Here is a 14,236-nt window from a genome sequence, read left to right as displayed (position 1 = left end):
GAGTTCTCGCGACTGAATTTCTTCTTGTTAAAATGATGCCCGCAAAAGCTCGTGATTCAAGGTGTCTGTGCGCTGATATGCAGTGAAAAAGAAAAAAAGAAGAATATGAAGGAGAAAATGCTTGCTTGCTGATATTCTGTTGCAGGTCTATGACTCATCCCCCTGAACTTTACCTAGCCCTGTATCTCTCATTGGCTGTAGGCCGTCGGCGATGTCATTTCCAGTCAAACCACATTTCGCATTGACTGCATGACTCTGAGCAGAGATGGCCTTATTTTTTGGGAGATATGAGGGACCGTGGCTCTACGATTGGAAAAAAAGTAACGGCTAACTTGGATCACGTATGCCTTGATAACCAATCACATACAGCCTTGATGTCATTGAATTTGAGTTGTGCGACAGTCAGTCACTGTTTGCAGATACCATATAAATGAATGATACGTGCCATAACCTGAATCATGCCTGTTGTGCAATTTCTCTTATTTTGTTCGGTGTAAACTCTAAAAATAGATCAATCCTAAATGAATGTTTAAGAGCAAACATGTAGAAGATTAGCAGATGGGCTGTCGATTCATTAAATGATAAGCTATTTCCTAACAAAAGCTGTTTATTCAGCGCAGTGAAGCCTCCTCCATTGACATCCATAAAAAAACAGCCTCTTGTCTCTTGTCACAGACAGGTCCAGATGTTTAGTATTCTAAATATTTCACGGGCATCAGCGACACATCACCGCTTCTCTCAGAGAGAGAGATAATACACACTACATGATTGTCACTCACGCGAACGAGCACCAGCTTCCCTTTGATTTCGGCCATTTGTTGGCGATTTTCACGAAACTGTCGGTGATTGAAAATTGGGGCTAAAATCATGCAGTTTGTACCCGGCATTAGATGACAGGAGAAGGTTGTAAGAAAACACCATCTCCAAATGATATTATAATTCTTGAAATATATCAAATTAATAATTCTTGCATTTTTTTATTTTCTAATTTCTTGCTCATTTTCATTTTACCGGTACTTGTTTACTTTTGAAAAGGCTTTAGTCTACTGTAGATCTATTGATCTATATATTAGGTGTCAACAACATCATTGACTAGGAGCTATTGTGGTTAATATTTATAAATCAATCAAATGTAAAAAATGCATACATCCTATACAAATGAAAAATAATAGACAATTAAAAACGGTGCTTTTTAAATACAAAAAAGTCATATTTTATAATAATGGGTTCTCCATGAAAACAAAATATTATAGATAAAAAGAAAACAATAATAAAAACAATCTACCTTTTTGTATGTTTTCTCTCTACTGTTATTGGTAGACCCGCTGACTCCATTCTCATTGGCTGATGACATCTACATGAAGCAATAAAGAGTTAAAAAGTTAAACAAGACTAGTTTACAGCCATTAGCTGAGTGTATGTAAATAATGTCCTCAGGCCAGCCGTAAACCATCAGATTTGCAAAGGAGCCTGACACAGACCACAGGATATCCTGCCAGAGTAATTTAGTGGCTTGTAAATGAAGTACATGTGTGGCTCTGCTAATAAAATATGACGCAATTAGGGTTTACCTTGTTTTAACCAAGAACACAGGTGTTGGTCTGCTGTTCAGCGCTGCTGCATGGCTCAGTCATGTGGACTGTATGGAAAGCAGGGGTCTGGCTCAGAATTGATGTTCGTCCTGTCAACCAGAGGATGGGAATGTTCTAGTTAGTATGACAGTGGAGGGAAAACCAAAAAGTTTTAAAGGGATAGTTCACCCAAAAATGAAAATTCTGTCATTAATTACTCACCCTCATGTCGCTCCAAACCCATACGATTTTCATTCATTTTCAGAACACAAATGAAAATCTTTTTGATAAAATCTGAGATTTCTGTCCCTCCATTGACAGCTACGCAACTACCACTTTGACGCTTCAAAAATATCATAAAGAGATTGTAAAACTAATCCATATAAATTGAGCGGTTTAGTCCAAATTTTCCGAAGAGACTTGATTGCTTTATATGATGAACAGATTTAATGTAGGTTTTTATTCACATATAAACATTGATCAGAGAACATATACAGAAGCTCAACCGAACCTGCTAGACATGCGAGAACAAACCTCATTGGTTCTTGCTGAAGTTCAAACGTGCTGCGTAACACGAGAATGAACCTCATTGGTTCTCACACAAGCGAACATGCTTGAGCTTCTGTTTACCACAACTGATGTGTGAGTTGATGAATGTTTATATGTGAATTAGAGTCTAAATTCAATCTGTTCATCATATAAACTGCTCAATTCACATGGATTAGTTTTACGATTTCTTTATATGAACTTTTTGAAGCGTCAGTTATGTAGCTGTCAATGGAGGGACAGAAAGCTCTCAGATTTCATCAAAAATATGTTCATTTGTGTTCTGTAGATGAACGAAAGTCTTACGGATTTGGAAATCTTACGGAAAGACTTCTTTCAAAAACATTTAAAAATCTTACCGACCCCAAACGTTTGAAAGCATGAAACATTGTTTTTACACAATATTTTTTCTGAAAATATTACAAATATTTTAAAACATAAATTGTGCATTATTGATCAGCTAGGTTGAACTGACTTTAAATTTGGTTAATCTTTGCAATTCTGTTTGTAAAGCTAGAGGTGCAGAAACTACGCACTTCACCTTCAGTGAAAGATTGATTTCAGGCATTCTCATCGACACAATGCAGAATGTTTTTAAGTTGATCTTGTGACCACCTCAGTGTGTGTTTGCAGCCACAGCGCTGAATAAACGGTGCGTCGTAAAGTCAGCAGACAGAGTGCAGGGCCTCACAGTCTGTGTAAATGAGGAATAATGGTCTTTCAGACTGTCTGCATAAACAAACTGTGAGACCGAGCCCTTATTCAGAGTCAAGAGCAGCCTGTGACTCTAAAGTGCCATTCGCTCTGTGCCAGCACGTTTATATCAGTGGGTCTGCAGAGAGGGAAAACAGAGGGAAAACCCAGCGAAAGTGTGGATGTTTGCTCCTGATAACCAGCTGCTGTCTGAGAAGCGTCTAACACCTGCATGTCAGTTCGACCTAAGACTGCAATCCAGATCTATTACACAATCCACTTCGAGTGAAACAATCCATCCCAGTTGAGTTCATGCAAAAACACAACCTCCTCCTTGTGTCATTAACCTTATTGTCAATGATGCGTAAGCACTGACCAACAATCAAAATAGAGGCTATAAAAAAATGTTACACTTATAAGGGCACATCATACATCACAAAGCTTACTCATGGAGGATTGTTTAAATATACGACTGATGATCGCTAGCCAGATGCATCATGGAACATTAAGATCAATTAAAGCACTAGTAGAGCGATATATAACCATAGTTAAGGGGTGTGTTGTTGCCGCTTGTGGATTAATAAATAAATAAATAAATAAAAGAATACATTTTTAAAACATTTTATGTCAACTCATGTTATCTACCGTTAAAAAGTTGGGTCAGTGCATTTTATTTTCTCCGAGGCTGCATTTATTCGATTAAAAATATGAAATAATACTACAAATTAAAATATTTGTTTTCTATTTTAACGATATAATTTATTCCTGTGATGCAAAGCTGAATATTCAGCATTACGCCAGTCTTCAGTGTCACATGATCCTTCAGAAATCATTCTAATACGCTGATTTGGTGCTCATTTACTTGAAACAGAAATGTTTTGTAACATTATAAATGTCTTACCTGTTTTTTTTTTTTAATTGATCAATTTCATGAATCCTTGCTAAATAAAATTACTATTTAAAAAAAAATCGTACTGACCTCAAACTTTTGAACAGTCTTGTGTCTATGAATATACTTGAATAACTGCTTTTATAATAAAGCCAAATTATTATACAAGCAATGTCAATATAAAATGATTTATTGATACACGAGTCAATATTTAACTGTCTGAGAAATGGCTAAACAAATATAATTTGTATTAAGCAAAGCATCTAATGCAAGTTATGGTCAATCTCAACATCTGGTTTACGTAAATATCTAGAAAGTTATACGTTATTACATTCCACCTTTAACCAGTTAACAAGCCCAGGGCAGAGTCTCAAAGCCCCACGATCGTCAAACTCCCTTGAAACATAAAACTTAATGTTTAACATACAGCATATGACATTATTCTATTATTTAGTTAAGAACAATAGTCTCATTGTAAGAAGCACAAACAGATTATGTGCCACTGACAGTGGAAAAGACACGGATTATGAAGGGCTCTCAGAAGAGGCAAGTGCCCTTTAAAGGTATTAAAGATATGTGACCATGTGCCAGATATTAAGAGGACAGAGAACAGAAAACACTTAAGTTTCTATCACCATAACACTTTAAAAACCTATCCTCACTTTCGCTCTCTCCCTTTATCTATCTCTTCTTCTCGTCGTTCTTCTCTTTGTGGTTGCTATGAGTCCAGGTTCTGTGCTTGTAAACAGTGGCTGTACTGTATCCACCCGCAGGCACTGAGTGGCACACGACCCCCTGAATATTCAGACTGATGTGTCTGGTAATAAACACAATCAATTTAGGAAACTGATTGAAGAGAGTCTCAACATTATGGGGTCATTCTCTCAAAACCTCTAGAGCCATCAACCATTAAAGTACATTGTAACTAAATGGCAAACGTGAGTTTTAAAGAAACATAATACAAATTCTTTTTACCTCAGAATCATTAAAGAGCCAAATATGCCCTTTTACAGAGTCTTGTTTTTGTTTTCGGGTCTACTAAAATAGGTTTTCATGCTTGAATGTTCAAAAAACACATTATTTTTCACATATTTTCACATTGTTGCAGCACCTCTTTTCCCAGTCTATCAGTAACGCTCTTGGGTGCGTTTCCCATACAATGACATAACTCGCTGCTTAACTACCATAGTACGAATTCAACTCGCTAGTCACTTCACTACTATTTCACAAACACGTATTGTCGCAACATTTTTTGACATTCAACCACTTCCACGTTAATGATGTCACGCAGGTGAGGGAATGCAGTAATAACTTCTTATTACTATAATCCGGTTTGAGATATTACTTTTCCAGAATTTTTGCTATAAATTATGGACATGGCATCTGAGGACTAATAGGCTTTATGCCGAGCGTCACGTGACCAAACCGGAAAACAGGTCTCATTGCATCCGCTTGTCAGAGAAAGTGTTAACGGCCGTAAGAACTAACTACGATATGGATTTTTAAGGTAATCAGCTAACCTACTAAGTTCACTTTGTTATTGGTGTTTTATGCTATTTAAATATCTAAACGTTAGTGTGAAGAAGAAAAATTAAAAAACTTTTAAATATCAATCTGCACATGCGAGGGACATTGGTTATGCTCATTTTTGCTTGCTCCTTTTAAGTTATCATGAGTAAAACCGCAAAAAATTTCATGAAGCACATACAAAAGACCTGAATCGGAAGCGATGTGATCTGTTTTCCGGCTTGGTCACGTGACGCTCGGCATAAAGCCTATTCTCATTTAATCATAGGCTCCTTCATACTAGAGCACGCACATGCACACTCTTCAAAAACGGCGGTTTAAATCTCTTGCGATACTAAAAGACGTAAATGAAATAGATTTTACTGAATGTCAACTTGTTTGTTTTGCTCAAGAAGATAAGGATTTATTAGCTCCACATGTCACGCAAACAAGAAACTATGCTTTTAACCACAGGTCGAAAGCTTCCGCTCCAACCACACAACTTTGCGATGCTGTTTGCGAATGTTTGTTGGAACTATGAGGAACTGGGGAAACACTGACTCATTGAACTATGATGATAACTAACGATTATATGCTGATAACTGATAATACTATGCTGTATCATTTTTCGTACAGCTCTCACCTGATCGACCCCAAATTTGGGTAAAATACTTTTCAGACCATACTCAATCAGCGAATTGACAGAGAGGATGAAGCATTTTGAAGTGGAACTTGGATGGAACTTCATGGAAAGATGGAAAGTTGCATGGAACATTTAGTAGTTCCAAAGAATTAATGGGGGTCAAAATTCCATTTCCGTTCATTTTAATTGAGGGCTTAAAACTAGAGAACAGGATTAGGGCCGTGTCCAACACGACACAGTATGCACTCTTTGTTCTAACTGGAGGTTATTTCTTCAGTTTGCTAATTGGATACAGTGACAGTGATTACATAACTGGCTTAGTGTACTGTGTGAAGTTTCCCGCTAAAAGCTGTAAATGGATATGATGCTATTAAAGGCATTTTAGAAGAATTTGTAGGACAATATGCACAGCTTTGCATTGTGCACAGCTTTGTACAGTGAAGCTATAAAAACGTATTATTGCTGTACAGATAAAGTCAGCAGGGAGGCATACAGTTAACCGAAGAGAAATATCCAAAAGAGATTTGTCTAATTTTTCAAAAAGGATTTTTGTTTCCTTTTCCTTTAAAAAAGCTACAAAAAATATACAAAAAATCCAGATAAAATCCAAAGCTGACCAGGCAAATGAATGAAAGAAGACTAAAAAAGGCTGCTGTGAATTCAAGCTGAAATTGAAGTTATTTCAAAATTGATGAATTTTGCAGAATAATAACAGTTGTTTTCTTGTTTATTACAGTAAAGCTGCTTTAAAACAATCTTTATTGTATAAAACACTATAGAAATAAATGTGACTTGACAAGCAATGACGTACAAGATGATAACAGATGCATAAACATCTGAATGTGTAAAAAAATTGGTGGTCTTCACATGATGTTTTAATCAGGGTTATTATTAGGGGTGTAACGATACCCTCATGTCACGATTCGATACATATCACGATACTGAACTCACGATACGATATTATTGCGATACTCCAAGACATATGATAAAAGGTTAACAAAAAATGTACTGTTGATTAAAATGCTAACTTTGATATTACATTGTGGGTTTAAATGAATAGGTTTGGACTTGGACACCAGAATAAAAATATTCATGATTCTGAAGCTGAAAATACAGAATTATTTCAGACGAATATGCTTGCACTCTGTCACTGACTAGATATATTTAAAATAATGTAGGACACTTTTTACTGGTAACAAGACATTTGGCATTATCCTGACCCACAAATATCCCCCCATTGCATTATTATAGATTTTAATCAACATTATGTATAGTAGTTTAATGTAGTACTGACACTAAAACTCTGAAAAAAATTAAAAAAATTCTCACACAGTAATTTTTATTTTGGGGGAACTATCCACGATACGTATTGTTGCATTTTTGTATTGCGATATATTGTGGCACGATATATTGTTACACCCCTAATTATTATAGTTAACTAAAACACATACAAAACATATCTAATTTTCTTTGAGCTTTATGTACGAAAATGACTAAAACTGAAATAAAAATTAATATAAACAATGTAGACCTTTAAAAAACAATAAATACCTAGTTCTGGCACGAAACTCTATGATGCAGGCTGATAGGTCTTTAACTCATTTGGTAACGATCACATCATTATCTACATAGATCACACAGCTGATTGGTTGTTGTTGCATCAGCAGCCAATGAACTGCAGCTCAACATTCAAACAAATACCGGTAGTGTTGTTGTTAGCAGTCTGCAGCGTGCTTTCAGAAACCCTCCAACTTCCCCAGCTCCACCTGTATAGATCTGCTATACGGGGGTTATTTCATTTATGTTACCTGTGCAGCAGCAGCATGTCTGTGAATGTATTGGCAGTAGCAAGTCTCTGTACTTACTCTGCAGCAGGAGCAGCGTAGCAGATCTATTACGCCAAGACCAAATACATTAACATTGCCATTGCCATTGCCATTTCATTACCATGCCAGTCTCTATTACCGTACCAATCTCTCCGAGAGTTGTCATGACAGAACTAATACAAATGCCAAAAAAAAAAAAAAATTAAAAGGAAAAGGAAAAAAGGAAAAATTAAAAATAAAAACTAATTTAAAATATTAATAAAAAAACTATAATGTATCTCAATGTAACTAAAATAACACATGGTTTGAATCCAACTCGTGACATTAGGCGATAACCTCCCGATCATTTCCAGTCCTCTCTCTCTCCTCTCAGCAAAAAGAAAATGCTTTTTTAATCAGCTGTGTAGTGGAGCTTATCTTAAGACCTCTGAGGAGCAGCAGGGGAGTGTCAGGAGGAGGAAGTGCAAGATAAAGAAAAGGAGCAAAGAGTAAACGAAAGGGATGACATTCAGGCTACATTTCTATTTACTATTCTGAGCGAGTTCAACTAACTGCTGAAAGACTCGACTCACAGCAAGGACACAGTGATTTGCTGTGAAAGTCAAAGAAGAGAAAATAAACAGCTTGAGAGAGGTCATCAACATACTTTACTCAAGCATTAATGCAAGGGTTGCAGTACTCAAGAGGGCAAATAAGCTAAAGTTAATGTCTGTGCCATCTAACCTGAAGTGGTACACAGTGGGCAAACTCAAATCGGAAGTGAGCATCCCTAAGCCCTACTCACTCCGAAGGGCAGAGCCTTGGAATTAGGGACTTTGGAGGGAGAAGGGTACTTGTGTGTTTTAATGAAGTTGTTTGGAAAGCATGTGGCGAAGGGAGCAATGAAGGACCATTCAATTTCCTCATAAGCTTCACATGGAATTTTACCACGACAAGGCAGTGACAATGGGAATATCTTATTATTGCTGCAAATATGATACAAATAAATGTATAATCCATTTATAATTCAGTTTTTAAAACATGCTTTGTGTGTGTGTGTGTGTGTGTGTGTGTTTTCCCCGTCTGCTCTTAACTTTATAAGTTAAGCATTAAACGTGTAAAGCATTAAACACATTTCTTATCTATTAAACTTTTTTGAGTATGAAATGCCTGACGAAAATGTGTGTTATATATCTCAGCAGAGCTAAACAACTTGAATTATTCTGTTTATATGTTAACTCCAACTCTCGCGCCATATCTAGATTAAAATGAATCGCGAGGACTTGTCACCCTGGGTCACATGACCATAAAAGATTTTCCTTGAAGTGACCATTGCATACTCCCTTCGCTAACGGACTTGTGAAGGGCCCTTCATGAAAGAATTCAGTTGTTCACTTTCGTTTGGAACGCCCCTACAAATGGCGTCCGCTACGTTTTGTGTGCAAAAATGTGTTTGGTATTATCCCTGTGTCCCAATTAAATTTGGGAACAAAGAATCACATTTGTGTACATTTTTAATAACACTTTCCGCATGCAATGAGCACAGAACACCGTAGTAAAATACTCTGACAGAGTTTTCTGCAATATCTACTCAACTATGTTGCAATGGAGGTCCTCCCCAAGGGGAAGTGCTTAAGGAAGTTTGCAAGTGTATGTCTAAAACTGGAGTTAAACACAACCAGTATAGTCTGATTTTAAAATGAACCAATTATGAACTAGTTCTTTTTAGTGAATCAAACGCACACAGTGCGTCCTGTGTATTCCGATTCCAGAATGAATTACTCTTCTGAATCCGTCCTTTTAAGTGAATCCAAACCATGCAGCGCAACTAGTAGTCCGAATAATGAACTAATGACTCGTATGAGCCAGTTCTTTTTATTGAGTCAAAAACACAAAGGGCAACATAAAGTTGGTTTCTGACTAAAATATAAAAATAGGTCCAAATTGACCTGCATAAACATAACAGTGATCCTAAATTTTAAAAAAGAAAAAAGAAAGAATAATTATTCACTTAACTCTCCAGGGATAAAACAAAAATGTTTTGAAAGTCAATGAGGCATAGCTGAAAGATATGGAAGGTAGATGTCTACCACAGGAACATAATAAGCCTCTTTATGCACTTTTATCACTGCTATCTGATAATGGTGTGCCCAGGATGGAGTTGGACCCGCTGTTCCACTCTCACTCTGGCTGAGGTCCAGACCTGTGATAAGAAAACCATTATGCCCTTCCCTTTACTGTGCCTGTTAAGTCATTGCATGTTGCAGACAGGAAGTTGTGAAGAAGACATGGAATTAAATGACCTCTGTGATCATTTAAGTTGAATCAGCACATATATGGCCATAACCATTCCATGAGATCCTCAAAGAAGACATCTGCAGTGACAGTCAATACATTACCATTCAAAAGCTTAGGGTCAGAAAGATTATATTTTTGAAAGAAATTAATACTTTTATTCAGCAAAGACACATTGATCAGAAGTGACCGTATAGACATTTATAATGTTACAAACTATTTCTATTTCAAATAAATGCTGTTCTTTTGAACTTTCTATTCATCAAAGAGTCCTAAAATGTATCATACTTTCCACAAAGATATTAAGCAGCACAACTGTTTTCAACATTGATAATAATAATAAATGTTTCTTGAGCATCAAATCAGCGATGGTTTCTGAAGTATCATGTGACACTTAAGGCTGGTGTAATGATGTGGAAATTCAGCTTTGCCATAATGGAAATAAATTACATTTTCAAATATATTTGAATAGAAAGCAGTTATTTTAAATTGTAATAATATTGCACAATATTACTGCTTTTACTGTAATTTCAATCAAAATGAATACAGCCTTGGTGCGCAAAAGAGACTTCTTTCAAAAATATAAAAATCAGAAATGGTGATCACATCACACTGACACGTTTATATATATATATATATATATATACACTCACCGGCCACTTTATTAGGTACCCCATGCTAGTAACGGGTTGGACCCCCTTTTGCCTTCAGAACTGCCTCAATTCTTCGTGGCATAGATTCAACAAGGTGCTGGAAGCATTCCTCAGGGAGTTTGGTCCATATTGACATGATGGCATCACACAGTTGCCGCAGATTTGTCGGCTGCACATCCATGATGCGAATCTCCCGTTCCACCACATCCCAAAGATGCTCTATTGGGTTGAGATCTGGTGACTGTGGAGGCCATTTTAGTACAGTGAACTCATTGTCATGTTCAAGAAACCAATTTGAAATGATTAGAGCTTTGTGACATGGTGGAAGTAGCCATCAGAGGATGGGTACATGGTTGCCATAAAGGGATGGACATGGTCAGAAACAATGCTCAGGTAGGCCGTGGCATTTAAACGATGCCCAATTGGCACTAAGGGGCCTAAAGTGTGCCAGGAAAACATTCCCCACACCATTACACCACCACCACCAGCCTGCACAGTGGTAACAAGGCATGATGGTTCCATGTTCTCATTCTGTTTACGCCAAATTCTGACTCTAACATCTGAATGTCTCAACAGAAATCGAGACTCATCAGACCAGGCAACATTTTTCCAGTCTTCAACTGTTCAATTTTGGTGAGCTCTTGCAAATTGTAGCCTCATTTTCCTATTTGTAGTGGAGATGAGTGGTACCCGGTGGAGTCTTCTGCTGTTGTAGCCCATCCGCCTCAAGGTTGTGTGTGTTGTGGCTTCACAAATGCTTTGCTGCATACCTCGGTTGTAACGAGTGGTTATTTCAGTCACTGTTGCCCTTCTATCAGCTCGAACCAGTCTGGCCATTCTCCTCTGACCTCTGGCATCAACAAGGCATTTCCGCCCACAGAACTGCCGCTCACTGGATGTTTTTTCTTTTTCGGACCATTCTCTGTAAACCCTAGAGATGGTTGTGCGTGAAAATCCCAGTAGATTAGCAGTTTCTGAAATACTCAGACCAGCCCTTCTGGCACCAACAATCATGCCACGTTCAAAGTCACTCAAATCAACTTTCTTCCCCATACTGATGCTCGGTTTGAACTGCAGGAGATTGTCTTGACCATGTCTACATGCCTAAATGCACTGAGTTGCCGCCATGTGATTGGCTGCTTAGAAATTAAGTGTTAACGAGCAGTTGGACAGGTGTACCTAATAAAGTGGCCGGTGAGTGTATATATAATTTAATACATTTAGCAATTTAATAGAACACTTTTATCTTAATAAAATAATAATAAATAAAAATGATTACATTTATTGTTGTTTTTTATTTGTGATAAAAAAAATCAAGAATGTCTAACATGATGTAATATCGCAGGAGGTATTTCAAATAAATAATGTTGGTCATATGAGTCCAGATGCCGAAGTAGGTAAAGACCAAACACTTTAGGTGTGGAAAATATCATTTCCTCTGCATATTACATTAAGTTCTCTCAGGTAGGGGGCATTTGCTTATAGAGAGGCATATGGTAGATGAGATGTTTGATCATAAGACTCATAACATGGTAACTAAAACAAAAGGTCCCGTGACCAACCCCTACCATGCAGGAGACTAATAACTCCCTCAGACTGTACTATTTGACAATAAGAGCCTTTCCAGGAGCCTGTTGTTGCCTGGTGGGGGACAAGTTGCCATTAGAGGCGATTGATGCTTTTTTTGAAAATCAAAAGAACAGGATATACATGTCTAGATTCCATTGTTGTTATGAAACCTGTGAGATCAACAACATCGCCTGCAGTTCCGTTTGTCTCTCCCCCACAACGCGTCCAAACAGTTAACATGCACTGCTGTCTGACATTTAACACTAAATGTGAGAATGTTGGTTCAGTCCTACACATAAAGTAGCCAATCACTACAACAAGCTCATTTACAGGCTTTCCATGACAGGGTGGGATTGGGATTGCCCTCCCACTGTAGTCTGAGTAATCACTGTGCACTTTTCTGTGATTCTCACATCTATAATTTTTTTATTTTTTTAAACCCAGAGTATAAAAGTCACCATGAAATCAAAATTCTTATTTGTTTTATAGAATGTTGCATTATGTATTTATTATAATTGATTTATCCGTGCGCCATGTGCCCTCAAAATCTTTCATTAAAATAACTTTCACTCCCTCTTGCAGCAACATCTCTTCTCTTCTCTGATGATGTGTTTACTGGTGTGAACGAGGGACAACCTGTGAGTCACATGAGATCGACCAATAGCAAACCACAACCATCCAATCAATTCCTCATGGACAAAATCAAGTCCATGGATCACAGTAGGGAAGAAAGACTATCAGAACTTCTGTTTCATGGTGAAAAACAACGAAAATTTGTCAATATTTGTTCATTCTCATTTTCATTTTTGGTAAATTATTTTGCTGAAAAAAAATAAAAAAACATTGATAGATTAGGGATGGAGTGTATAATTTACTGCAAAAATATAGGTAAAACATTTAAACAGAGACAACTATTACATAATTCACTGTTAAAGGAGCTGTATGTAAGATTGTGGCCAAAACTGGTACTGCAATCACTTTCAAATTACTGTAGAGCGGTGTATCCCCTCCCCCTCCCCCCTGACTCGAGGTTGCCAGATAGGCTGCAGGATCCAGCAGGAACGTAGGCTGCTACAAGGAGCTTTCAACTAGCAGAGCTGGCAACCCGGATGCCGAAACACTACTGACTTTGTGATTGGTAGATAGGTGGAGGGTGGGGCTTCAGGCCAAAACACAAGATGACAACATCAACATCAGTTGAGGGCTGCAACTTCACTTTTTAAATGACAATATCGTGGCCGTACTACTGTTGTCAGTGATATAAGTATTTGAAATGAACATGATTCCTTAATGTCTAGAGACACATCAGGGCCATTTTATGATTCATTGAAATACATTTCTTACATACAGCTCCTTTAAATTTAAATGTAATTCAATTTTTCTTCTCGATTTTTCATCCATGGCTGTGTTCAATTAAAAAAAATATTGCCATTAATAAGTCATGCAAGATTTGATGCCAAACAGCATTAGCATGTCATGTGACCAAACTACTCAGAACACCGTTGCAACCATCTTTTACATGGCTTATTATGGAGAGACTTATAGTGGATCCGGAACTATTTCACACTCCTATTTTATTATTTCCAGTGAGTGAAGTATCTACACTTAGTTTTAACAGATGGACTAAAACATAAAGTAATTTTCAAACAAGCTATTATCGTCACATACAAAATAAAAGAAGACATATTCAAGGTCAGTAACGTTCAAGAATGCATTTCATTATGCTTTTACAAATGTCACAAGACACAAGTGATCATGACCGCCTGCTAAATAGCCTACAGGCTGAAACAAGCTCAGGGAAAGTGGTTATATAACTTGTCAAATGAAAACCTCACGTTTTTTTCATTGGGTCAACGAGAGAAATGTCCTTTGCAGCTAGTACTGGAGTCACAATTAACTGAATCATCTGTAAGTTTATATTCAAGAACAGTGTGACATTGTGGTTGTTCAGACTATGAAGGTTTTCGTCTCGTCAACCTTTGGCTCAGCTATGCGTCATCACAGGTTTTGTTATGCAATTCTTCAGGGGAGACTTACACACAGGTTTAGAGAGAAATATGACCACG

General features: G+C 37.2%; 1 protein-coding gene across 2 annotated transcripts in view; it reads right to left on the bottom strand.

The window, feature by feature from the left end:
• pip5k1bb (phosphatidylinositol-4-phosphate 5-kinase, type I, beta b) overlaps window positions 1-14,236 on the bottom strand; it is a 51,908-nt gene that overhangs the window by 33,648 nt on the left and 4,024 nt on the right. For both annotated transcript variants that reach the window (XR_008807841.1, XM_056259752.1), the window contains exons 2-3: window positions 1,572-1,681; window positions 1,286-1,354 (exon numbers count right to left, since the gene is read on the bottom strand). Coding sequence is in view for 1 of the 2 variants with exons in the window: in XM_056259752.1 (XP_056115727.1) it covers window positions 1,286-1,354 (69 nt within the window). In the remaining variant the exon portion in view is untranslated. The remainder of the gene's footprint in view (window positions 1-1,285; window positions 1,355-1,571; window positions 1,682-14,236) is intronic.

This window comes from Rhinichthys klamathensis, unplaced genomic scaffold (genome assembly GCF_029890125.1).
Source record: "Rhinichthys klamathensis goyatoka isolate OS25496 unplaced genomic scaffold, OSU_Roscu_1.1 h1tg000169l_1, whole genome shotgun sequence".
Classification (NCBI taxonomy): Eukaryota; Metazoa; Chordata; class Actinopteri; order Cypriniformes; family Leuciscidae; genus Rhinichthys; species Rhinichthys klamathensis.
Note: the sequence above shows the minus strand (reverse complement) of the source record. Positions and strands in the feature narration are given on the sequence as shown.